This window comes from Stigmatopora nigra, chromosome 5 (genome assembly GCF_051989575.1).
Source record: "Stigmatopora nigra isolate UIUO_SnigA chromosome 5, RoL_Snig_1.1, whole genome shotgun sequence".
Taxonomy (NCBI): domain Eukaryota; kingdom Metazoa; phylum Chordata; class Actinopteri; order Syngnathiformes; family Syngnathidae; genus Stigmatopora; species Stigmatopora nigra.
The window spans coordinates 16,964,571-16,991,583 of record NC_135512.1 but is presented as its reverse complement, the minus strand read 5'-3'; the positions used below and the strand labels follow the sequence as shown (position 1 = coordinate 16,991,583).

At 41.0% G+C, this 27,013-nt stretch overlaps 2 protein-coding genes across 22 annotated transcripts in view; one reads left to right on the top strand and one right to left on the bottom strand.

Moving 5' to 3' along the window:
• Window positions 1-26,361, top strand: gpx7 (glutathione peroxidase 7). 3 transcript variants are annotated; one of them, XR_013326243.1, is made up of 6 exons: window positions 1-314; window positions 10,344-10,605; window positions 16,781-16,905; window positions 23,471-23,509; window positions 24,035-24,155; window positions 24,691-26,361. XR_013326243.1 is itself a non-coding variant. In XM_077716422.1 (5 exons), the coding sequence occupies exons 1-5, from the start codon at window positions 183-185 to the stop codon at window positions 24,044-24,046; spliced, it is 570 nt and encodes a 189-aa protein (XP_077572548.1). In that variant the 5' UTR covers window positions 2-182; the 3' UTR covers window positions 24,047-24,670. The 3 variants fall into 3 exon arrangements, 2 of the variants coding, with proteins under 2 accessions (XP_077572548.1, XP_077572549.1); XM_077716422.1 differs by lacking the exon at window positions 24,691-26,361 and having other exon boundaries at window positions 2-314; window positions 24,035-24,670; XM_077716423.1 differs by lacking the exons at window positions 23,471-23,509; window positions 24,035-24,155; window positions 24,691-26,361 and having other exon boundaries at window positions 7-314; window positions 16,781-17,697.
• Window positions 16,299-27,013, bottom strand: part of nek1 (NIMA-related kinase 1) — a 95,383-nt gene continuing 84,668 nt past the window's right edge. For 16 of the 19 annotated variants that reach the window (XM_077716410.1, XM_077716402.1, XM_077716411.1 and 13 more), the window contains 2 exons: window positions 24,056-24,188; window positions 17,136-17,385 (listed from right to left, as the gene is read on the bottom strand). In XM_077716410.1, coding sequence (XP_077572536.1) covers window positions 17,342-17,385; window positions 24,056-24,188 — 177 coding nt within the window. In that variant the 3' untranslated portion in view covers window positions 17,136-17,341. Of the gene's footprint in view, window positions 16,871-17,135; window positions 17,386-24,055; window positions 24,189-27,013 lie in introns of those variants that run through there. The other 3 variants (XR_013326241.1, XR_013326242.1, XM_077716406.1) reach the window with 3 other exon arrangements.

Here is a 27,013-nt window from a genome sequence, read left to right as displayed (position 1 = left end):
ATTCCCGCGGCCCGGATCGGACCAGAGGCGAAAGTCTCCGATATAAAATGGCCAATAAGTAACGGTGCACGTTCATTTTGCTTCATGGCCTGCATAAGGAATCTAGACTTGTATATGTTATATCTAAGGCGTAACCTTTTCGAGTTGTGACAACTGTTGACATTGGTGTTGCAACGGCAAAGATGTTTTTTTCTAAGACGACTACGCTGTTAGCTTTATTTAGCCTGGTCGAAAACAAACAGAATGATTTGTATACTTTCAAAGTTGTGAACAGTCGAGGGAAATTAGTGTCACTTGAAAAATACAGGGGTTCGGTAAGTTGTTTTCCCCCTCCCATATCTAGCATCTTCTGACATAACATCAATGTCTCGTTCTGCATGATACACGTCTGCTTGCATATATGTCACTGTGTCTCATCTCTTCTCATTTTCTGAACCGCTTTATCCTCACTAGGATCGCGGGGGTCGCTGGAGCCTACCCCAGCTGACTTCAGGGGGTGTCACCTTGAATTGGTTGCCAGCCGATCACAGGGCACAAGGAGACAAACAACTACTCACGCTCACACTCATACCTAGGCGCACTTTAGAGTGTCCAATCAGCCTACCATGCATGTCTTTGGAATGTGGGAGGAAAGTACCCGCATAGGCCCAGGGACAACATGCAAATTCCTCACAGGTGGACTGACCGGAATTTGAACCCAGGTCCCCCACTTTCTGGCCGACGCGCTAACCACTCGCTCCACCGGCTGGCCATGTCACTGTGTTTTACAGATATTTTACACACATTCACATTTAGGGTGGCTTACTTCATGGCAATTCGGTCTGTGAGAGTTACAATTTTTTTTGTCAAATCTCTGCCGAACAGGAAACCAAATTTGATGGTACCCAGTAACATATTTTACTCAAGAGTTAATTTATGTATGGTAATTTTACCACATCCTTTACTAAATGTTGCTTGTTTAGAAATTGATGATTAAAATGTGTATGCAAATGTTTGGGCTCACTGGATCATTTTCAAGATTTTTCTCTATAAATCATTTATTGTTTGGATCATGATAGTGTTCTTATTTTTACTCTGAAGGATTTTGTGAGATAATTGACAAGACATTATTGAAGCTTCAATGGTCAATTATTTTTATTCGCATGGGAATAGGACAATTTTCTCGTGATCCGTCTCTAGTTTAACAGCTCTCTCTTGCAACCCAAAATGGGCGTTAATTTGACTATCAATGTTTGGTACTGAAACCGACCGGTTTCAGTAACAAAACAATTTCCTTATGAGGATTTTTCCGGGGCTTTCCCCAAAAAATCACATCACCAATTGCTTCTGCTGTCGGTCTTAATTTATACTTTAATACTTATTCTCTTTGAAAGCCAATTATTTGTATGTAACTTGGGGTGTGGAAAAATATGTCCATTCAAGCTGCTAACGACTGTGGTGTTATTATATCTATAAACTCATCACGGACAATTCCTGTGAACGGCTGTGAAGCATCCAGTTTATAATATTATATCTATCAGTTCACGTCTCTATTTCAAGTCATCATTTGTTTTATCCCATTTACGTATTCCTGACACATATATTCTATTCTATTAATTTACTAATGGTTTATGTATTTCTCAATTTTATATAACCTATTTATTTATTTTTCCTATATAATTGAAAAACAAACCTATTTTTAGTATTGTATTTGGATCCTTAATTTATTTACAATCAATTCAAATTCTACTCTTCCAAAGGCCTTACTGCTGCAGCTTTTAGCGGGGACTAAATGCATCTGGTTGCGCAGGGAGAAAAAACACCTCTGCGACTTTATCTACACATTTGCACTGGGACAAACTTTTCTGCAATTTTATTTACAAATTTGCGGGGTACTGCACACATCCGCAGTTGTTTTTCTAGCAGGTTACTGAGTGTCTCCTAGCGTGGCGTCTGGACTGCAGTTTTATTTACACATTTGGATGCAATCCAGGCTCAACAACGTATTTAAAATCTTTTCTATTTATTTTGGCGCGCCAAGAGTGTGCAGAGAGGATCTTCGCTTTTCATCCTGGACCTTGAGAGCATCACGTCGGCGGTTGCTATTTTAATAGTGTTTTTATATTTGCTCAGAATTATTATTATTTTAGATAATTGACAAGACAGACAGGACATCACTGTAGCTTCAATGGTCAATTCTCTTTATTGTGCGTTATTTTGAATATTAGTTGGTGGTTTTCAATTACAAATGATTTTCCATATTTTGTAAGGTTTGCAAGTCTTTTAATTAACTTGATTTACTACTTAAGCCCTGAGATCGTTCTGGCCTTTCGTACAGCTCACCCTAAAAGAAGTTGTTATATCTCGGTGGCCAGCTGCTCAAGCACACAAGAAGACGGACAACCATTCATGCTCACACTCATAACCAGGGTTAATTTAGAGTGTTCAACCAGCCTAGCATTCATAATTTTGGTTTATGGGAAGAAACTGCATTACCTGGAGAAAACCCACAAATTCTCAGGGACACCATGCGTACTCCACAATCTGGAAGGTCTGAATCTACCCGGCTTTCATTAGTTCATCTTAGAACTGTGAGGTCAATGCGCCAACCACTCGTACATTGGGTCAGTCACTCACACATCAGTGGCATGCAAATTTTCCCATGGAGACTACCATCCCCACTTAGGCTTCTTGGTAACTCAATCCCCTTTGCTGTCCTATCAGCAAAAGTATCCCCAAAGTAATTAGGTAATTAATGTATGCAAGCAAATGTATAATAATGTGAAGCTAATAATTCTTAAATCTGAAAAGACTCTTTTGGGTCCAAGGTGATGCAAACGACTATTAAAGTCTTGGATGGGAAGTCTGGTGAAAGGGTGGCTTGAGTCCAATACAATAGGATGCTTAGGTGACTGTTCCAAACTCTCAGCGGGAGAGAGTCATCCTCCAACACAGATGCGCTGTCTCTCTTTATCCATCTCAGGTGATAAGATGATCAGCCAGCCGCTGGATTGAATAGACTTACCTGCTTTCATCTGCTTTTTTCATCGGGAAAACTCTCTTGCTACACTCTCTGTAGAATAAGCACCTCTGCCTTCAGGTAAACTTGAGCTGTACATTTGCTGCTTTGATCAGCTGCCCCTTGAAGCTCCTGCACAGTATCGTCTAACAGGGCTTGCCCGACGTCATGTTGATTGTTCTCCGGGTTGATGGCTTTGGTTGCAATGGTGCCACAGAAGGTTGACTTCTTGAGTTCAGCGACATCATCATTTGGTTCCTGTTGGATAGAACTGGCCAACTAGGGTTGGAGAAGAAAAGGAGGCCCCTGACTGGACCTATTTAGCTTCACCAGGTCTTGGAGACATTTGTGATGTTATCTGCTGGATTTCTTGCGGAATACACATGGTGCCACGACTGGGGGGTGGTGAATTGGTGAATTTCGGCCACTCTGGTACCAACAAATACTTTGAAGCGACAAGACTGACTGCAGCCACAGAAAATCGGTAGTGGAGTCTGTCCAAAGGAACGTCTGCGCACATTTTCAGTGTGAGTTCACTTTCAACATGAGCATGGAAAGCGCTTTGGTGCAACCTTGGAGCGAGCGTGGAGACATTGTTTGTTGATTGTCCTTAAATATGTTACTGAGCCGTGAGCTTGTTCTGAAGTATCAGAGACTTTCTCTGACCATACTTGGTTCATCTGCTTCGGCTGGTAGGTACGGTCGTGGCAGTGGCGGTCCGTGCATTTTCTCGTAGGGCCTTTCAATGAATCAATCCAACCCTCAAAAACTATTTTATGGCTATAAAACCTCAACTGCAGCTACAGCTGCGACACACAAAAAATAATCAATGGACAAAAATGGGGTAAAATCCACTTCCTAGCAGCATTTATTGATTAAATGCAAATATTGGAGCTTTTCAGACATTACAACCATACCAGGGGGGTGATTTCCCCGGGAAAAGACTGTGATGGAAGTCAATGGCGAAACGGCAAAAATTGCACTAAAATGGGGTAAAATCCTTTTCCTAGCAGCATTTATTGATTAAATACAAACACTGGAGCTTTTCCGACATTACAACCGTACCGGGGGGTGATTTCCCCGGGAAAAGACTGTGATGGACGTCAATAGCGAAACGACACATTTCACTAAAATGGGGTAAAATCCACTTCCTAGCAGCATTTATTAATTAAATACAAAATACTGGAGTTTTCAGATATTACAGCCGTCCCAGGGGGGTGATTTCCCAAGGGAAAAGACTGTGATGGACATCAATGGTGAAACAGCAAACATTTCACGAAAATGGGGTCATATCCACTTCCTAGCAGCATTTAGTGATTAAATACAAACACTGGAGATTTTCAGATATCAGAACCGGGCCCACAATTGAAATATTATTTAGGATTATAGCCATATTTTACTCACCAAAAATCCTTTTTAACTACACAATATCCATCCTTTCTTTCTTCCTTCTTTTCTATCGCCATCGAAGCAAATGATGAAGGTCGAGCCTGTCCTGTCACATTTCTGCCATAGTCCGTCTTGAAAATGGCTTGAAATCAACACACCAATATATTAGCTTGTGCAGCTTGCTCCAAATACAGCTCTCATAGTTAGCACACTGAAAGTTGCGGACACACCCTTTTACCGGCTATAACAGGCTTGATAGCTTTGGAGTTGACCGCCCTTTCTTAATGATATCCATTTTTTTCTGGAAAAGTCTGTCTGGAAAATAGCTTTGTGAGCAAATCTGCAACCAAATCCACTTGTTTTTCTCCATCTGCCAATGTGGGTGGAGTTTACGATCTCTGGTTGGCTCACTTTGGCTTTGGTCCGCCTACTAGCCAATCATAGTTGGTGAAAGCGATGACGTATCCCTCTGCCTGCAAAATGGCCTTGATGTCACCAAATCGAATTCTGATTGGTTAAAGCAACAGTCTTATCAACGCTTGTTTAATGCAGAAGAGCCCGCAGAATTGATTGTGAAGGCCTTGAGGCAGATTTCTGACTCTGGCAACAAATAATGGCTGAAATGTGATTGGTTAAATGCTTCAATATGAAAACATACATCTGGAAGCAGTGCAACCGGGGGGGGGGGGGCAGCAATGAAAGGAAGCTAACAGACGATTTGGAATTGTTTAATAAGTATTGATGGACAAAATACAATTAATGATTCAGATATTTCTTAGGCCAGCAGAGAAGGCCTTGAGGGCCTGACGGCCCGCTACTGGGTCATGGTAAGCTGATTTCGAGGAAAATCTGTAGTTCTTGCTCCCAGCTTTGGCTCTGGATGTGTTTGGCAGAAACATTCCAAAGGGTCGTACTGACTGTCTAAGACTCTGTATGTCTCTGACATCCTGCAGCATTGAGACACCTTACTTGATGAGTCTGTGTGAGTATCTTAGACAGTCGGTTTGACAATGCCAGCTTAGACCTAGTGTGGTTCAGTGGAGTCTGCTCCGTTTTGAGCAAGCCAGAGGTCGAAATTGTCCGATTTGGCGGTACTAGGTAGATGTTCAATGGCACTCGTCACATTACTTGCCCATTGGCGTATATTGAACCCACCTGCAGCTAGTAGGTCTCAGGGTTCATCTACCAGTGCATTGGCTTTTGCTAGGGTAGGCAGGCTCTGTAAAGGTTGTCCACGTAGAAGCACTTGATGGAGAACTGAACCTTTTCTTGCGGCCGGCTATGTGTAAAGACATGATGTTGTAAAGCGAAGGTGGCGCAACATGGGCTGCAAGAGGTGCCAAAGGGATTTGCCACTCAAACATCTGGCTAACAAAGGCCTGTCTTTGATCACATCAAGCCAGAGAAACCGGAGCAGGAACGCGGTCTTGGGCGGGGGTCCCCAAACTTTGTCCTGTGAGGGCCGCATAACTTTTCCCTTCTCTGATGTGGGGCTGGAGTCAGTTTGTAACAGCAAAAGTGTGATGGTCGCAGGAGTGCCCAAATGTAAAAAGCCCAACAACGCTCAACGACGTATTTAAAATCGTATCTATTTATTTTGGCGCGCCAAGAGTGTGCAGAGAGGATCTTCGCTTTTCATCCAGGACCTTGAGAGCATCACGTCGGCGGTTGCTATTTTAATAGTGTTCTTATATTTGCTCAGAATTATTATTAAACTTTGTCCTGTGAGGGCCGCATAACCTTTTCCTTCTCTGATGTGGGGCTGGAGTCAGTTTGTAACAGCAAAAGTGTGATGGTTGCAGGAGTGCCCAAATGTAACAATTAAATAACCCTTTGTAGATTCTTCAGACTATAAAAGAAAAAAATAAATAAAAACACCATTTATGACGTAAACAATTACCAAATATCAAATCCAGGTAATGTCTATCTGTGTGGAGTTTTCATGTTCTCTCTGAGCCTGCGTGGGTTTCCTCTGGGTACTCCGGTTTCCCGTCACATTCCAAAAACATGCATGGTAGGCTGATTGTACACTCCAAATTGTCCCTAGGTTTGGGTGTGAGACTGCATGATTGTCCGTTTCTTGTGTCGTGTATTCGGCTATCCACTGATTCAGGGTGTCCCCCACCTCTGGCCCGCAGTCAGTTGGGATAGGCTCCAGCATCCCCCGTGACCCTAATGAGAGTAAAGCGGTTCAGAAAATGAGATGAGGCAATAACCAAATAACACTCTGTAGGTTCTTCATGGAAATAAAGTCCATGGGAAATAAACTTTCTGTTGTACTGTGCAGTCTAAACAGGTCCAAGTTCATCATAGTTTTCAGAGGAGGATATCTTAAATGACTCTTATGAACAGTCAAACTTCTTGTGTTCCTTCCTTATAATACTTTTGTAGTTACCAAGTAGGCTTGGAGACTGCTTGCAACTCTCTTTTATCAACTTCCCTGTGAAAACCACAAAGTAAGCAGGCTAATAATAATAATAATAATAATAATAATAATAATAATAATAATAATAATAATAATAATAATAATAATAATAATAATAATGTTAAGAATGTTAAGAATGTTAAGAATGTTAAGAATGTTAATCATGTTAATCATGTTAATCATGTTAATCATGTTAATCATGTTAATCATGTTAATCATGTTAATCATGTTAATCATGTTAACCATGTTAACCATGGTAATCATGGTAATCATGGTAATCATGTTAATCATGTTAATCATGTTAATCATGTTAATCATGTTAATCATGTTAATCATGTTAATCATGTTAATCATGTTAATCATGTTAATCATGTTAATCATGTTAATCATGTTAATCATGTTAATCATGTTAATAATAATAATAATAATAATAATAATAATAATAATAATAATAATAATAATAATAATAACAATAACAAGAATAATTGGACATAGGTTTTGTATGGATGCGGGATAAAAACTGTCATTAAGCCTATTTATCCATACTTTTTGAGACCTGTAGCGTCTGCCAGAGGGCAGCAGCTGGAACAGGTTGTGACCAGGGTGGTATGGGTCCCCGACAATGTTCCCGGCTCTGCTAAGGTTTTTGTTGTTGAGCACTGCAATGTCGTTTTTTGTTTTCCCTCTATTGGCTCTCGGCCTCCTTCGCTCCGATCACCTTCGTTCTCCATCTGTTCCATACTCGGATGATCGATACAGGATCCTTGGCCATACTTTCCTTGGTGACAAGCGTACCCCTGGTGGATCGACCAACGGGCGGGCGTTCGAGAAGGACGTGTTCTGCTGTCTCCTCCCCCATTTCGCAGCTCCGGCATAGGGTGGACTCTTCGCTGTTGATCAGGTTCTGCCAATATCGGAGATCCGGGTGGTGACCACTGCGGCTGACTGTTACTTGGTCTTTTCTGCTCAGGCGTCGCTCTTCAACTGTGTTCGGCTGCTCCCCCCTTTCACCGTAGATTGCCCGAACACACACACACACACCACACACACCACACACACACTCACTCACACACACGCACACACACACACACACACACACACACATACACATGCCCCGCCCACGCGCACGCAGACGCAGACATACATATATATAAGCCCATATTGGATTGGATAACTTTATTCATCCCGTATTCGGAAAATTACATTGTGGCAGTAGCAGGAGGGTGATTAGACAGAACTGCAAAGCAAAAGCACAAAGTACAAAGCAAATCCAAGTAAATGGAATCATCAAATCATCAAAATATAAAAGCAGCAAAACACTAAACGAACAAGAGTGGACAGAGCTACCGCGGCCGCCGGCTGCCGCTTCAACGGCGCCATTTTGGTTGCGGTAACTGAATCGGACTCAAAAAGACGTTGTAAAGTTGGACAAAAACTGGAACCACACAGAACAGCAAAGCAAAAGCACAAAGTACAAAGCAAATCAAAGTAAATGGAATCATCAAATCATTAAACATAAAAACAGCAAAACACAAAACGAACAAGAGTGGAGAGAGCTACCGTGGCCACCGGCTGGCGCTTAAAAAGCGCCATTTTGGTTGCAGTAACTGAATCGGACTCAAAAGACCTTGTAAAGTTGGACAAAAACTGGAACCACACACAGGAAGTCTTCCACGAGATGGGGAACTTCTGCAGACTGTGACCGAGGTGGAGAATATGCAGAGTCGCTCTTGCAAGCTTATCCGCACAGTTACTCAGTAGTGTGAAGCTGAAAAAAACAGTAGCGGGGCAGAACACCTCGACTCCGTTGCTGGTAGGGGCCAACAGCTCTTCCATCCCATCCCACGATGGAATGGTTGCTCCAGAAGCGTTGCCTCTTCTCCCAGCACTTTTGTCCAGCTCCAGACATCCGGCGGTACCGAGGTGTTGCTCCTTCTGCTGCGTATTGGAACAGCTAGTTCCATGTGTGTGACAGCGTAGGCATGGCTGGCGCAACCCCCCCCCCCCCCCCCCAAAAAAAAGAAGTGGCCGAAAGATGCCAGGCTAACAGAACAAGGAAAGTATGTATTAGGAAATATTAAAATGTCATTTAAAAAAAAGATAGAAGGGCTGTAAAACATGAAAAAACATAAGAGTCTGACACCCTTGGTGCAGAGCTACTGGCGCAGGCTCCCGCTTGAACGGCACCATCTTTTGATTGATTGATTATATACATATACATAAACATACATATATAAGCATACATATACATAAACATACATATATAAGCATACATATACATAAACATACATGTATATAAGCACATATATACATAGATGTACATGCAGGCATACGGTAGGTCTTAACACAGCCATTTTTTTTGTTGAAGAGCCTGACAGCTGATGGAAGTATTAGAGAAAAAATTGCATCAAAATGACTGTTTCACAATTTGAATCTTGTAATAGTATATTCTATATTTAACTCATCATATTTTGATTTTAACCTTGTAATCGTTAAATTTTAATCTCGTTATATTCGAAATACTGTAAACTTGCTTTCCTTATCACAAAACTGTTCTGGTGGACGTAATGGACAGCAGTCAAACCTTGACAACATGGTGGCCAGCCCTGAACACATTGTCTAGTTTTATGCTGTTGTAATCAATGGGTTGTTTGCGACGGCCGCTACAAATCTCATATATTACAACTGCAGATGTGTGCATACATTAAACACAGAAAGAATTGTTTACTGTAGCCTGATGTTGCCCATCCTGTTGTGTTGTCTCTGAACATTAGCATTAAAAGAGAACTCTTAATACTTTATATCTACACTTTTTTCCTCCAAGATCTTCTTTTCAAGGAGACAACCTCCCACAATCCAGCTTTTTTTCCAGCCCACAGACAAAGCTATTATGTATAAACTAAAGAAATGACTGTCAAAATGATCTATTCTACCTTTTTTGTATTAATATATTTAGGGTTCTCACAACATATGTTGGTGCATGTAGAATAATCACCAATACTCATTTCTAATTTATTTGGCTAGACTGGCATTTGTATAATTCTTCTGTGAATGCTTACGCGTTACCACACCAGCTCTGTGAAAGAAAATTTTTGTTGGTGGTGGTCAGTACTACTTTTAGAGGATTAGCAGCCCCCCGAATTGAAGCATAGTTTCAGGAAGCATCTTTGTGTCCAAAATTAAAGGATCGACTTAAGGAGCTGCAGTGACAACTCATATATGTTAGACAAGGCTGTCGGCACCACTCATAAGAAGTTCCTGACTAGCCTGATAATTGCAATAAACGTGTGTTAAAAATGTGAGTATCTCGCTGGGCACATTGCAATGTTGCGGTACAAAGGAGACATTGTTCAGGCCTGGAGTGAACCAACAGACTGAATCAAATCTTACACTGAGGCGCTATTTCATTAGCACCATGGTGATCAACTGGTAGATCACAATCGACATCATGAGAACCCCGACTTACAGTATGTCTGTACAGAGAGCTAATTCTGTGGTTTTGATTTGTGTCTGATTCTTTCATTCATTTAGGTGTCCCTGGTTGTGAATGTGGCCAGTGAATGCGGCTTCACAGAGGAGCACTACAAAGGTCTTCAGAAACTGCAACAGGATTTTGGTCCTTATCACTTTAATGTCTTGGCATTCCCCTGCAACCAGTTTGGGCAGCAGGAACCTGGCAGTGACAAGGAAATTGATAGCTTTGTTCGCAGTGTGTATAGAGTCTCTTTTCCCCTGTTTAGTAAAATTGCTGTTGTAGGAACGGGAGCCAATAATCTCTATAAATACCTTCTTGGTGAGTCAACATTGATATTACATGAGTGTTTGGTGGGTCTGTACAGTGTTCCCTCGCTTATCGCGGTTAATGGGGACCGGGACACCCCCGCAGAAGGGTGAAACCGCGAAGTAGCCGGGCGCCATAAAAAAATAAAAAAATAAAAAAAATGCTTATAGAACCGTATAACACGTGACCAAAACCACCACCAGGCTAATATGCTGTTCATCCAGGTGTTTTATTCCACATTAGAATGCAGGTGTTATGTTTGTGCATACAAAAAATCACTGCAAATGTAATAAATGTAAACTTTTATTTAGAAAACTCTGAAATTCAAATACATCATAGCAGCAATTCAAAAATATCATAGCAGCAATTCAAAAACATCATGGCATCTATACATTTGAATACATAACAGCACCCAGCTTTACTCGGAGCCTTGGTCGTCAAACTTGGTGGAGGATGCATGTTGGCCAGTCGACTATCGCCTTTCCTTAATAAAGCGGTGTTTTTTATGGACATGCGATCTTTTTATTTCCTTCATTAGTTTTCTATACTGCTTATTGTCAGAAGTGAACATTTGGTCTGACAATGGTTCACGAGCCGTGAAACCTAATATAAATCTATACAGATAACATGACTGTTAATTGGTACCAGGACGTTTCGTCGACGGACGTTTTGTCGACGGACGTTTCGTCGACGGACGGTTCGTCGACGGACGCTTGGTCCCTGGATGTTTGGTCGAACGGATTTAACGTCGAACTGACGTTTGGTCGCCGGGTTCACTCGCTGTCAAATTATAATCATGAGAGAGAGACAGAATTTACAGTTGAAAGCGATCAACTAGGTAATCTCTTGCTCTCAAAATTAAAATCATGAGAGAGAGTTTGTAATTGCATTGACAATGTAAGAGCATTAATATCTATATATCTAATATCGAAATTATCAATAAGAGCACTCATTTAACACATCGGCACATTGCAAGAATGAAGGTTCATCGGACGTCTAGCGCCCTCAATGGCAGCAGCCGATGTGTTAAATGAGTGCTCTTGTTGATAATTTTGATATTTCAACACCATGCTGCATTGTAAGTTCTTCCAGAGAGAATAAAGGTAAATCATATGTCTACCGCTGTCAATGGAAGCAACCAATGTGTTAAATGAGTGCTCTTATTGATCATTTTGATATTAGATATTTAGATATTAATGCTCTTATATTGTCAATGCAATTACAAACACTCTCATGATTAAAATTTTGAGAGCGAGAGATTACCTGGTTGATCGCTTTCAACAGTAAACTGTCTCTCTCTCATGATTATAATTTGACAGCGAGCGAACCCGGCAACCAAACGTCCGTTTGTTGTTACGCCAGTTCGACGTTATGTCCGTTCGACGAAAAATCCGTTCGACAAACTGTCCGTTGACCAAACATCTGTGCGACCAACCGTCCGGGCGACCAACCGTCCGGGCGACCAAACGTCTGGGCGACCAAACGCCTGGGAGACCAAACGTCCGGGGACCAAACTTTCATTGAAAGTTGACACATTTTAATAGATCAGAAATTATAAATTAAAATCTTAACACGACGGTATGAGTGTTAGCATTGAAGGTTGTTCGTGTACAGAGGCTGGCAACCACTTTACACTGTGGCACAGATAGCTGGGATAGGCTCCAGTACCTCTGCAACCCCTGTGAGGATAAACGGTATAGAAAATGAAGAGATGAATGTAAAATGTTTACAAAAAACAAAAGTATAATAAATTTATATTGGGTTTAACAAGATGGTGGCACGCACGGGTTAAGCGTCTCTTTGCTCTCCAGTTTGGTGTTTTGTTTTCTCGTACAGTCGCAAGGATTTAATTAACCTTGGGAGGAGATGCGATATATCTATCACAACAGATTACCAACGGACCTACAATATCCCAAAGGACATCTCACTCAGAAGACGACTGAGGCGGCGAAGGGAAAGAGAGCAAAAGCGCGGATGCCGGGCGGGCCTAGCTGCTAAGCTAAGGAAACAACCACAGAAAGTACCACTTACGAGTATCTTCTTGAACAAGGTCAGATCCATCACCCACAAAATGGACGATTTGGAACTTCAGCTTGCTACCGACAGCTTTGTAAGGAACTGCAACATTATTTTCATCGCGGAAACGTAGACACAGCTGCAAATCCCGATGCCGCGGTATTGTTAGCCAGCCATACGCTACATCGACAAGACCGTTCGAAAGAATCAGGGAAAAACAGGGGGGACTTTGCGTGTATATACACAATTATTGGTGCTGCAACAGTAGGATCATTAAGAGCTCTTGGGAGTACGGTGCAAGCCCCTCTATTTACCCAGAGAGCTAACGATTGTAATGGCTGTTTACTACGTTAGGACGGCACTTAGCCTCCTGCTAGCGATTGTCAACAAATAGCAGCTTGACCACCCGGATGCAGTCTTTATTGTCGCTGGTGACTTCAACAAAGCATGTTTAAAGACAATTCTGCCGAAGTTTAATCAGTACGTGAAGTGTCACACCAGAGAAGATAAAACTCAAGACCATGTTTATTCTAACATCAAACGTGCTTATAGAGCCATGCCCCTATCTCACCATGTTGGATTCGACCATCTTTGCCTGTCCCTCAACCCTCATTCACCCCACTTTGGTGGCTAACAAGGCTACAAATAAACATAATAAAAATATGGCCGAGGACGCCCTTTCTCAGCGGTAGGACTGTCTTTCCAGCACCATTTGGGAACTTTTTGAACACCACAATCTCCAGGACTACACGCACACTGTACTTTCCTACATCAAAAATTTCATGGACAACATCACTGTTAATAAACGGACACAGGTTTTTCCTAACCAACAACCCTGGATGACTCGTGAGACACCGGCACTCATCAAATGCCGTAATACTGCCTTTAGGTCGAGGGACAAGGTACAAGACAGCGCTGCCAGAGCAGAGAGGCATCAAAAATGCCAAGGCAGCACATACAATGAGAATTGAGGAGCACTTCACAGGAAATAGACTAAAGAAGATGTGGCAGGGAATACGAAACATTGCCAATTCCAATGACAATAATGTGTCTGTTAATGCAGATGCTAGCAGAGGAGCTGAACTGTTTCTTTGCCCGCTTTGAGACTGACAAATCAGACCCAGTCTCAACTCATCCACCATCACCCTGCAGCAGTACACTGAAGCTTAAGGAACATGAAATGAGACAGGTAATGCGGACTGAACACCAGGAAGACTGCTGGCCCCGACGGAGTACCTGGCAAGGTGCTCAAAGCCTGTGCTGAACAGCTGCCTGGTGTTTTCAAAAAGATTTTCAATTGTTCCCTGGAACATTCATCATTCCATCCTGCCTGAAATCTGCCACTATTATCCCTGTCCTTAAAAAGCCAACCATTGACCGCCTGAATGATTATAGGCCTGTTGCACTTACGCCTGTGATCATGAAGTGCTTTGAAAAGTTGGTCGCGGTAGCTTTATACACAGCACTGAGCCACCTGGAGCACCATGGGCTCTACGTGAGGATTCTTTTCATTGACTATAGCTCTGCCTTCAACACTATAATACCAGACATTTTAGCTGACAAACTCTCCCACTTTGGACTATCCTCTTCCATCTGCTGCTGGATGAAGAACTTCTTAACCAACCGACCACAAGCTGTTAGACTTGGTCTCTAACTCTTTTCTTCCATTACACTGAGCACTGGCTCCGCTTATGGCTGTGTACTGAGTCCTCTTCTGTACTCCCTGTACACATACGACTGTACACCGACCCACTAGTCAAACTCCATCATCAAATTTGCTGATCACACCACTGTTTTTATGGTCGGGCCGTGTAGTGTGGCGCGACCGGGGGAAGTGTTACCCATTCGCGGGGATGCTGGCATTATCGAGACGGTCTGTTCTCATGGTGGATTGGTTTTAATAACTCAAACAAAGCTTACAAAACAACAAGGGCTTGAATCTCCCAAAAATAACAGAAACAAAGCATGTAGAAAATATAAGTGTCAAGGTACGTTATCATAATGCGCAGTTGATCTGACGGAGACTAACACTACCGTAGCACTTAAATAACTCAGGACGTAATCAAGCAATTGAACACAGCTACAATGAAATGTTGTCAAGCGGGGAGGGGCAAACGAGCCGCTCCTGACAACTGTGGACTCATCATGAGTCTGCCTACAGAGATGAGGTTAAAAAACTGTCTTTGTCGTGTTTGGTTTGCTACGGCTACCGCTACGGCCACCGCTACGGCCACCGCTACGGCCACCGCTACGGCCATCCCTTACGGCCACCGCTACGGCCACCGCCACGGCCACCGCCGCCACGGCCGCTACCACTATTACCGATCTTACCGCTCTTACCGCTCTTACCGCTCTTACCGCTCTTATCGCTCTTACCGCTCTTACCGCTCTTACCGCTCTTACCGCTATTACCGCTATTACCGCTATTACCGCTATTACCGCTATTACCGCTATTACCGCTATTACCGCTATTACCGCTATTACCGCTATTACCACTATTACCACTATAATCTCTGATAAACAGAACTCGTATGTAGGTTGCATTTCTTGGGCCATATCTGTACTGATTATTAAAACAAAAACATTGGATGATTTGTCCTCACTTGTATGTAAGGGTTAGGGTTTTTTGATGTCATTTACCAGGGCTTATAATGTACTATATACAAACCAAGAGTGTAAAAAACACCAATCATACAATAAAGTACACAAATCTCTGTACAATAATTATTATTATAATAATCGGACATAGGCTCTGTCATCATCATTGACTTGACAAAAGCGCAATTCTCATCATATTCAGAAACTCCGTATGACGAAATTGGTGGTGCTTCTCCATAAGGTGTGTTTTCCCGGTAAAAGACCCAAATAAGTGAAAAGTTTAGACTCGTAATTTGGCATTCTGCTGCGATGGATAAATCGCATCAACACCCGAGCGGATCACTTACCTCTCACTGTCTTTCACTTTCCTTCAGTCAGCCAGTAGGCGGCAGATCACCGCCGAACATCTTTTCATGTTACCTCACCCCGAAGTTATTACACAGAAGGGATTTGTGTGTCGTGTTACCGCAAGTTTGGAGTCCTGATGGATGTGGGGGAAAAACTGTCCTCAAGCCTATTTGTCCGTACTTTGTGAGACCTATAGCCTCTGCCAGAGGGCAGCAGCTGGAACAGATTGTGAACAGGGTTCTATGTGTCCCCGTTGATGTTCCCGGTTCTGCTGAGGCTGCGAGGGCTGGCAATGTTAAGACATTGCTTATATTGCTTATTTAAATTGACTTTTGTCTTTAACGATGTGGCACCTATATCTATAAAAACATGCTGTTATAGTAGCAGGGTTCGATTTTGACCAGGGTATATCTTTACCTTACTATACTGTTATACTCTTATACTCATATTATACTCATATATTATGCTCTCTGCCTTCACTGCTTACAGTAAAGGCAAAGCATAATATATATCGAAGATGGCGCCGTCACGCAGAAGCCAGTTGCAGTAGCAATGTCCACCCTTATTTGTTTTTCGTGTTTTACAGCCCTTCTATCTTTTTTTTAATTACATTTTAATATTTCTTAATACATTCCTTCACTGCTTACAGTGAAGGCATAGAGCATAATATACGAGTATAATAGAGTATAAGAGTATTTTAAGGTAAAGATATACCCTGGTCAAAATCAAACCATGCTACTATAACTGCATGTTTTCATAGGTATAAGTGCCACATCGTTAAAGACAAAAGTCAGATTAAATGAGAATGAAGTGCACATTTCACTGTGTGGTGGCTAGTAGTATGCACTCGTCAGTTGTTCTTCTTGTAGTAATTATAGAAATACCTTCTTCCAAGCTGTGTTGTGGGATAGCCTCCTTACTAGCAGTAGTTCAAATTTGTCATCTTTAGAGGATATTTATAAACCTAAATATCTTCCACTTATTGCATTTAGTGTTCTATAGAGGATATTCAGAGCTTTCCAATGATACCACATTTCTTTTGCAGTATTCCAATTACTTCACATAGATTGTGGAATTTCAAAATAAATTGGATTGGTCAACATTTTTCCTGGTAGTCAGGAGGATAGTGGTATTATGGAATGTTAATTGGAAACGAAACGTGTGGGAAAGGACAAAAATGTAGAACACCTAACTTATCTGAATTTTCTCATTTGATCCCATGCAGAGGCCTCTGGTAAGGAGCCAGACTGGAATTTCTGGAAATACCTCATTGATGTGGATGGAAACGTGGTCGATGCTTGGGGACCTAAAGTTTCTGTTGAAGAAATACGACCAAAAGTTGCTGAAATTGTACGGCAGATCATTCTAAAGAAGAGAGAAGATTTGTAATATCCTACTTAACGATCTGTCTGTGCAGTCATATTCACATGAGTTAATTAAAATTAATTATAATTATATAATTATATAATTATTTTTTTGCATGTCGTGTTTTTATGTTGTACCCTTGGTTCATTCATCATTATTTTTGTCTGACAAAAGCGGCTTATATGCGAGTAACTGTGGTAAGATGCTCAAGGATGTTAAACTATGAGAGGTTTTAATTATATAAATCACTGAAATCATTTAATTCATTGAAAACAAAATAGCCAAAAAGACAAAGTTAAATCACTGGTTGTTAGAAAGTTTCAACAGTTTTAGTACTCAGTGTTAAAGCAACATCCTTGGTGAGAATTAAGCTATTCATCATCCAGGCTTGTCCATACACTGACGAATTGAATGCAAATCGTCAGGGCTGCGATTGGCTCCACGGCTTGAAAGGCAGATTGTTACCTTAAAGAAAAAAAGGGAAAAAAGACATGCTTCTTAAGAATGATTATTTCTGAAATGGTGTAATGTACCACAAAAATATAAATACTTGCACCTCCATTTCATATTTATACATGCTGTTGGTTGAGAGAAAGACCTCATGACTTATGAGGTCCTTTTTAACAATGTGTTACTATAACACACTTTTTAAAGTTTCAAATTGGTGAATAAGCAGAACTATATTTGAACTATCAGAAAGAAAATCAGAATTTCGAAACTGAATATGAGTTGGTAAACTTGAATAGTTGAAATAAAGAAAAAATCTGAATAACGTAATCTTGAATTGTATTGTTTGATTTGAATCATTGCATTCAAAATTGTTATAAGCTGGACGGCCTGGTGGAACGATTGTTTAGCACATCAGCTTCACAACTCTGGGGTCAAGGGTTCAAATCCAGGTCATGGTCATCTGTGTGGAGTTTGCATGCTCTACTGCGTGGGTTTTCTCCGGGTAATCCGGTTTCCTCCCACATTCCAAAAACATGCATGATAGGCTGATTGGACACGTCTAAATGGCCCCCAGGGTTGGACGAGTGTGCATGGTTGTCCGTTTCCCTGTGCCCTGCGATCGGCTAGCCACAGATTCAGGGTGTTGTCCCCCGCCTCCAACGGTAATCGGACGTTTGGTCGCCGGACGTTTGGTGACAGTTTACAGTTGAAAACAGCTCTCAAAATTATATTCACGAGTTTAATATCTAAATATCTACTGTTGATTCATGAGAGAGAGAGTTTAATATCTGTACTGTTTAATATCTAAGTACTGTTTAATATCTAAGTACTGTTTAATATCTAAGTACTGTTTAATATCTAAGTACTGTTTAATACCTAAGTACTGTTTAATATCTAAATACTGTTGAAACCAGCTCTCAAAATTATATTCATGAGTTTAATATCTAAATATCTAATATCAAAATATGAATAAGAGTGTTAAATGAGTGCTCTCATTGATATTTTGATATTAGATATTTAGATATTAAACTCATGAATATAATTTTGAGAACTGGTTTCAACAGTACTTAGATATAAAACAGTACATCAATACTCTACTTGAATAATTCCAAATTGTCTGTAAGCTTCCTTTCATTGCTTTCCTCCTCGTTGCACTGCTTCCAGATTCTTATTTTCATATTGAAGCATTTACCCAATCAAAATTCAGCCATTATTTGTTGCCAGGGTCAGAAATCTGCCTCAAGGCCTTCACAATCAGTTCTGCAGGCTCTGCTGCATTAAAAAGCGTCGCTAAAACTGTTGCTTTAACCAATCAGAATTCAAGTTGGCAACACCACAATGCCTTGTCGCGGGCGTAGGGATACGTCATTGCATTCTTGCATCGCTTTCACCAACTATGTTGGCTAGTGATTAGCCACAGCTACCAAACTGTATCTGGAGCTAGTTGCACAAGAAAATATATTGTTGTGTTGATTTAAAGCCATTTTCAAGACAGACTATGCCAGAAATACCACAGGACAGGCTTGACTTTCTGCATTAGCTTCAATGGCGAGAGAAAAAAAGAACGAAAGAAAGGAGAATGGATATTGTGTACAGTTAAAAAGGATTTTTTGGTGAGTAAAATATGGCCATATTCCTAAATAATATTTCAATTGTGGGCCCAGTTCTGGTATCTGAAAAGCTCCAGTGTTCGTATTTAATCACTAAATGCTGCTAGGAAGTGGATTTTATCCCATTATAGTGTAATTTTTGCTGTTTCGGCATTGAAAACCATCGCTGTCTTTTCCCGGGGAAATCAACCCTCAGGCACGGTTGTAATGTCTGAAAAGCTTCAGCATTTTTATTTAATCAATAAATGCTGCGAGGAAGTGGATTTTACCTCATTTTAGTGCAATTTTTGCCGTTTCGCGCATGGACGTTTTTGGACGAATCGACGTTCATCGGCATCTTTTTCCCGAGGAAATGATATTCATGAATCAACAGTAGATATTTAGATATTAAACTATCTCTCATGAATATGTTTTTGAGAGCTGGTTTCGACAATGAACTCTCCGTCACCATTTGACTGGCGACCAAAATATCGGCGACCAACGGGAACTAAACGTCCGACGACCAAATGTCTGGCGACCAAACGTGCGGTCATGCCTCTGACAGCTGGGATTGGCTCCAGCACTCCCCGTGACCCTAATGAGGATTAAGCGGTTCAGAAAATGAAATATGAGATGTTCTAAGCTGTGAAACTTGAAAACTTCAAACTAAATATCAAGACTCAATTATCATGGCACACTGCAATTCTAATTCCCAAAAAAAAGTCCTTTATAATTTTTTCTTTTATTCAGATGTCCCGATTCAAATTGAATCTCTAGCTCAGGAGAATATTGCCCCGGCTGCCGCTATGCCGCTATCCCATGCCGAATTCAAATTACATCATCCATGTTCTTTTGCCATTTCTTATAATATTTATTCATTCACGTACTTAAGAGCACGAGCCAAACAGCCATTCATGCCCACACTGTTACCTGAGTACAATTTAGGGTTATTTAGTTTGCAACCAGTCTTCCATGCACATTTTTGGGATGTGGGAGAAAACTAGAGTGCTTGGGGAAAACCCATGCAGACATAAGGAGAAGATGCAAACCCGACGCAGGAAAATCAAAAATCCACTGGGGGTTAAACCTTTGATCTCAGAACTGTGAGTTGGAAGTGCTACATACTCCCATGCCTGCTGCCCTTTGTCCATGTCGAGGTGAACCTGAATAGGTGTCCAACCAATCATAGGGCACTAGGTACAATTTGGTGTATTCAACCTTCCTACCATGCTTCTTTTTGCGGGAATATAAAAACCCACGAAAACCCAGGGAGAACATAGAACCTCCACACAGCGAGGATTCCCTGGAATTGAGCACAGAACTTTGAGGCTGACATGCTAACCACTCGCCTACTAGGCCAACTTTTTATTACAGTTTCAAACTAATATACAGTGGGACCTCGCTACTTCGCGGTTCCACCATCGCGGCTTCAGAGCTTCGCGTTTTTTTTGGGGGGAAAAAAAAAATATATATATTACATTGAAATTTACCGAGGCTTTCGCTCCGAGCCGATCCGGGGACCGTGCACCACGTCGGACTTATTTTTATGAGACACCGCGGTTTGACAGTCTTTTTTTTCATCCTTTTTTTCTGAGAACCAGGAAATTCAGCGGGACTTTTGCCCGAGCCTATCCGAGGATAGTGCATGCGTCGGACTGAACCATTCTGACGTCCCGCCGTTTGACTAAGAAAAAAATTCGGACTAAGAAATTTTTTTGGACATAGAAAATGTTCGAGAACCAGGAAATTCACAGGGACATTTGCCCGTGCCTATCCGAGGATAGTGCATCTTCGGATACATTTTTCTGACACACCGCCGTTTGACAGTCATTTTTTCCAACATTTTTCAGAGAACCAGGAAATTCACTGGGGCTTTCGCTCCGAGCCGATCAGGGGACCGTGCACCACGTCGGAATGATTTTTATGAGACACCACCGTTTGACATAGTCTTTTTCTTTCATCCTTTTTTCTGAGAACCAGGAAAATCACCGGGGCTTTTGCCCGAGCCTATCCGAAGATAGTGCATGCTTCGGACTGAACCATTCTGACACCCCGCCGTTTGACTTAGAAAATGTTTTGGACTTAGAAAATGTTTGAGAACCAGGAAATTCAGCGGCACATTCGCCCGAGTCTATCCGAGGATAGTGCATCTTCAGATACATTTCTCTGAGACACCGCCGTTTGACTTAGTCGTTTTTTCGACATTTTTCACGAGAACCAGGAAATCCACTTTAAATACACTTTCACGTTTTATGGAGGTCTATTTTAATACACTTTGACGTATTATGGAGGTCTATTTTAATACACTGACGTTTTCTGGAGGTCTATTTTAATACACTGACGTTTTCTGGAGGTCTATTTTAATACAGTGATGTTTTCTGGAGGTCTAATTTAATACAGTTTCAGGTTTTATGGAGGTCTATTTTCATACAGTAAATAGTTCGGTAGAACAGTGTTCTAGACCCTCAATTGTTATTGTAAACAGACATTTTACAGTTTTTTTGTTATAACATGAATTTCACTCTCTCTCTCTACCCGTATTGTATATGGTGTACTGTATACAGGGGGTAAAAAAATTAAATATTTTTGAAGGGGCGACCCTACTTTGCGGATTTTCAGTAATCGCGGGTGGTCTCAGTCCCCATTAACCGCGATAACCGAGGTCCCACTGTATTCAAATTAAATAACAGACACTAACCCTACTTACGAACGAGGTACGTTCCGAGCAATTGTTAATAATTTGAATTTGTCTGTAAGTTGATTCAGGGCTATATTTTGTATTATAATTTATGTTTAAGGCCTGTATAAGCATATTGAAGGTTTACATAAGAGCATTTGTATGTTTAAGAGTTGTATAAGTAACCGGCATTGGTTTGTACTGAATTTTTATTTAATAAAATGGAGAGAATACACACAGTACTCTATACATACATAAGAGAGAGAGAGAGAGAGAGAGAGAGAGAGAGAGAAAGAGAGAAAGAGAGAGAGAAAGAGAGAGAGATTTACTAGAAACTGGCCGAAAGAAGCTGTCTAAAAACGATTACAGTTTTCTTTTTTTTCATCATGAATGATGCGGTAGCACTGTATAGCCTTATTCAATTGATTTGCAACCTTTGTGCAACGTTCAATATTTGGGTTTTGCTGCACGATCTTTCTGTTTATAAGGGGTAAGATATACCAGGGAGTCGCAACTACCACAGCAGACGGGTTCAGTCAATGATGATTCCAGACAAACAATGCAAGTAGCCTTCAGTGATATTTTATTTACAACAAAGTCCACAAAAACCTAGACTACGGGATAACATAGGGGAAGGACGAGATATTAAAGAGGCACCCACAAATAAACATGGTAAAAAACACCCTTCCAGACAGGTGTCCAAATGAACACCCACAAAATACAGGAAATAAGGGTGCCACTGTCAGAACTGATGTTATCAAAGTCTGGACAGGGGAATAACTGTCTCTAAATGCACAAACTATATGTATACTCCGGGGTGTCTAAACTTATCTCAAGTCCCCCTATGCAACCCGAAATCTTTAACTTTGCCAACATAAATACTAAATATAACAAGGAGTAACATACTCATTACCAGGTGAAGCTGGGACAATGAAACTTTACTTTGCACTAAACTATATGCTTTCTAAGAAAAGAAAGGACTCCAGTGCCTCAACAGTTACAATCACCGAGAGCCAAGGGAGTCAAAGTCGGGAATCAAGAGAAACCAAGTAAGGGAGTCAAGAGTGATTCAGCAATTCAGGCTGAACTGACAAATAAAAAGGGTTTAAATAAGGGCAGGAAGTTAATCTTGATTGGAAGAGTGATGATGGGGAAGTAGTCACAGCTGTGTTGGCCTGGGCAGGGCTTTGTCACAGGGGTGGAGTCACAGCTCCATGTACCTGTAGAGGAAAAGAACCACACCCTCTCCTACAGTGTGTCCAGGCTGACAGCCGTAACAATCGTACTGACGGTCTAACGATTTAAGTTGTATTCCCGTGCAATGCTCTCCACTTTCTCACGCGCATCTAGCTTCTTTATTATTGCCACTTTCGTTTCAAATGAAATTGCTTGACTCTTCCTTGCACCTCCCTTACTAGAAGCCTTTCACTTTTCACCAACCATATTGAATAATGGATGCACGAGATATTTAATGATAAAAATGAAAAAGGTTCTTTGCGCACTGGAAATACGTTCACGCACTTGCGCAGTGCAAACGAACTGGGCAGAAGGTGGATGCTAGGTGAGCTGAGCTCTCACAGCGCAGGGCGTCGGTATTAGCAGCGGAAAGAAGCACAACTCGGAAAAAGGCGTGCAATACAAAATTGGACTTACCAACATTTTTTGACATAAAAGCAATTTGCAGACATGTTCGTATGTACCGTTGTTCGTAACTTGAATGTTCGTAAGTTGGGGAGCGTCTGTATTCTTAAATATTTTTAGCGACATTGGTGGTTACTACAGCCAACCTTTGTTGAGCTTTCATGTTCTCCCCATGCCTGTGTGTTTTCTCCAGGTCCTCTGTCTTCTTCCAGCATCTCAAATATCATTTATGGTAAGCAAGTTGAGCACTGTAAATTGACCTCAGAATGTGCGTGAATGATTGTCTGTCTCCTTGTGCCCTGTGATTGCCTGGCAACCCATGCAGGTAGGGTGTACTCCCGCTTACTGTCCATACCTAACTGGCTTAGTTTCCATCATTCTGTGACAATTGTGATGATGAGTGGGACAAAATATTAATGATCAATTTTATTTTGCAATAATTAATATCAAATAACTGATATTCAAGTTACGTAATTCAAATCCAATTTCTGCAATTCCTATTCAACTAAGAAAAATAATATTTCTGATGGCACAAGTATCAGTCCACACAGATGGCACTGAGGATTGAGGCAACACATCTTCAGTTACATAATGACATTGATTTCTCCCTCAAAGTGTTGCTAGTAAAAATCTCCCCAATTCCATCACGTGAACAAAAAAAAAAGTGTTTCACAACTACAGAGTACATGAATCTTGAAAGATTAATAACACATTTGGGGTCGATTTGACATTTTTGTCTCCTTCCTTTTGTTCTAAGGGTGACCTGTGACTGACTGACCTTCTTGATACGCACCATCTGCCACCACCAAATGAAGGATGTTTGGATACAGGTGCTGGTGCTCATTTCCCAAAATGCGGAACGCCAAACTGGTGCCCAGGTCAATATTGTCATCTTCATCATCACGTATGGCCTGAAATGTGAAAAACAAATAGCAGTGTGCAGTTTTTTTGCTAATACTGTCAGGAATGGCTTGGTCGCCCCTCCAGTCGTGATGTCATTATTGTTATCAGCTGTTGCAATTATCTGATTATCTTTTCCTTGGCTATTTAAGGATCATGAGTTGTGTTGATCGTTGTCGGGTCGACTGATTTGTTCCCCTGAGTTGTTCCTCGTTATCATGCTTACGTCACCTGACGCCACGCCACATCGTGGGAGATCATGTTTCCAGTCTACCAGTATCACTGTATAGCATTACAAAATGGGGCTGTCATATCATACATAAAGAAAGGAAAAACACAATTAAGAAACTATGTAAAAAGTATACTATGTACACTATGTAACTAGTGCTAAAGGAACATTGTACTTTTAATCAAATACGATACATGGAACTATCATTCGACACACACGGCAGAAGGGGTCCAACTGTGTGTCCAGGCTGACAGCTGTAACATTCCCTCTCTCTCTATTGTTAGGTTTTGTTTCCTACCAACAAATGAAGATGACACCTTGGCACCAATGTGTTCTCTTTCAACTATAATTAGTTGATTGCAGACAAATGCTGTCTGTTTCAGCAAAAAACGCATTGGTCGAACTGTCTGCGCTGCTTCCATTGGAAATAAAACCTACACCTACTTGGCCCTTAGTCGAATCAGTTTGACACCTGTTCCTTATGTCATCAGTTTCAATTATAAATAGGCATAACTTTCGATAAATAATTTTTAATGCAAAATGTCAATTGTAATATATCTCTGTAACGGTACTGTAAGATTAGACAAAGTCTCTTTGCAAATGCTTGTTCATATTGTATTCGTTTTTGTAAGTATGACAGCATCGTAGTCATCCTAATGGCTGACATGTCACCCAACTGTCTGACTGAATAATCAATCTTAGTCTTGTGATTGGGTTGACATGTCAGCACAAATACTCAACTGTCCGACACTGATCAATTACTTTTTGGCCAGCAAATGACTGAAACGTATCTGTCCAAAGTCCTAGTGACAACTGTCAGTTTTGCCTGTGTTTAAGACACACTCACAGGTCATTCGACTAGAGTTGCAAGAACATCGCGTTGAACAGGACTCCACTCTTAGAGCTGTCACTCTCCACTTTGCAGTTCAGTAATAAACCTATTTCCTATTTAAATTTATCTCACTCTTTCTTGACCTGCTCCTGAAGTTGTATTTTCAGACCTATCAGGTACTCGGACATTTAGTCGCTGGACGTTTGGTCGCCAGACATTTGGTCGCCGGACGTTTGGTCCCCGGTCTTTTGGTCGCCAGTCAAATGGTGACAGAGTTTACTGTTGAAAACAGCTCTCAAAAATATATTAATGAGAGAGAGAGTTTTTTATATAAGTACTGTTGAAAACAGCTCTCAAAAATATATTCATGAGACTTTTATATCTAAGTACTGTTGAAACCAGGTCTCAAAATTATATTCATGAGTTTACTATCTAAATATCTAATATCAAAATATCAATAAGATCACTCATTTAACACACATCACGTGCGTGCGGCTGAGCCGGCGAAAACTCTCCACACTGCTACAGCCATTACATCCCTATTTCCTCCAATGTTAAAATCTATCAATTGCATGCCGATTGAGTTTATATATATTTGTTCAAATTCCTGTGGATGAGCGACACGACGTCGACCATAAATGCAAATCAAGATAAATTTGTGAACAAATTAGAGTACCTGCAAGCCATTGGATACAATTTGTAAGTTTTACTGTTTTTTTGTAATAAAAACTCCCAAATGTGAATTTCCTTTGTACATAATTTGTAAGTTTGTATTGGTAATTTTTGTCCAGAATTTGTAAAAGTTTGTATATGTAAGTTTTACTGCTTCAATAAAAACACCATCTGTGAATCTGCATTGTCTTCTTTTTAATTAATTAATTTTACGTATTGCCTTTTATGGTAATGTCAAAGTTCCGGGCTAAAAGTATACTAAGACTTTTATTCGTTTGATAAAAATGACCATCTAAAGTATTTCAACATTGCAAGTTCTCCCAGAGAGAATGAAGGTTCAATGGACGGCAATGACAGTCAATGGCAGCAGCCATTGTATGTTAAATGAGTGCACTTATTGATATTAGATATTTAGATATTAAACTCATGGATATAATTTTGAGAGGTGTTTTCAACAGTACTTAGATATTAAACTCCCCCTCATGAATCAACAGTAGATATATAGATATTAAACTCTCATGAATATATTTTTGAGAGTTGTTTTCAACAGTAAACTCTGTCACCATTTGACTGGCGACCAAAAGACCGGCGACAAACGGGGACCAAACGTCCGGCGACCAAAAGACCGGCAACCAAACATCCGGGCGACCAAACGTCCGACTACCAAAAGACCGGGCGACCAAACCTCCGGCGACAAAAAAAAACGTAACGCTTGATAATTTATTTTTGAATACTCTGACTACAATCCATCACTTGATTAGTGTCTAAAAACTTGTGCTAGTGGGAGTACATTCGTCTTATTTTCAGGAGCACCCCGTTTTATCCCTTCTGGCCTGCCGTTGAGGCAGAGCAGTTGCAATCAATCTGTGATTACCCCCTGACTTTGTATTTAAACACCAATTAGTTTTAGTATCATTCTCGGATCGTCTCCTATATACTCCTGCAAGCACAATTCCTGCATGTTCCTGGATGTCAGTGGGTGGATTCTATAGTCATGCAGCCACGCTCCCTTTCTCCTCGATACCTCTCATTCTCCTGTTTCCGGTTTGGTATCGCTTCCGTTTCATAAGCACTCGTTGTTTTGTAAGATCTCTTCTGAGTTA

Bases quoted from the DNA above. Each gene is read 5' to 3' on its own strand.
- gpx7 (XM_077716422.1), top strand. From the start codon at position 183: ATGTTTTTTTCTAAGACGACTACGCTGTTAGCTTTATTTAGCCTGGTC. The intron at 315-10,343 runs GTAAGTTGTTTT...TCATTCATTTAG, and splicing joins TTGAAAAATACAGGGGTTCG to GTGTCCCTGGTTGTGAATGT. The intron at 16,906-23,470 runs GTACGGCAGATC...TGTTTTCTCCAG, and splicing joins GACCAAAAGTTGCTGAAATT to GTCCTCTGTCTTCTTCCAGC.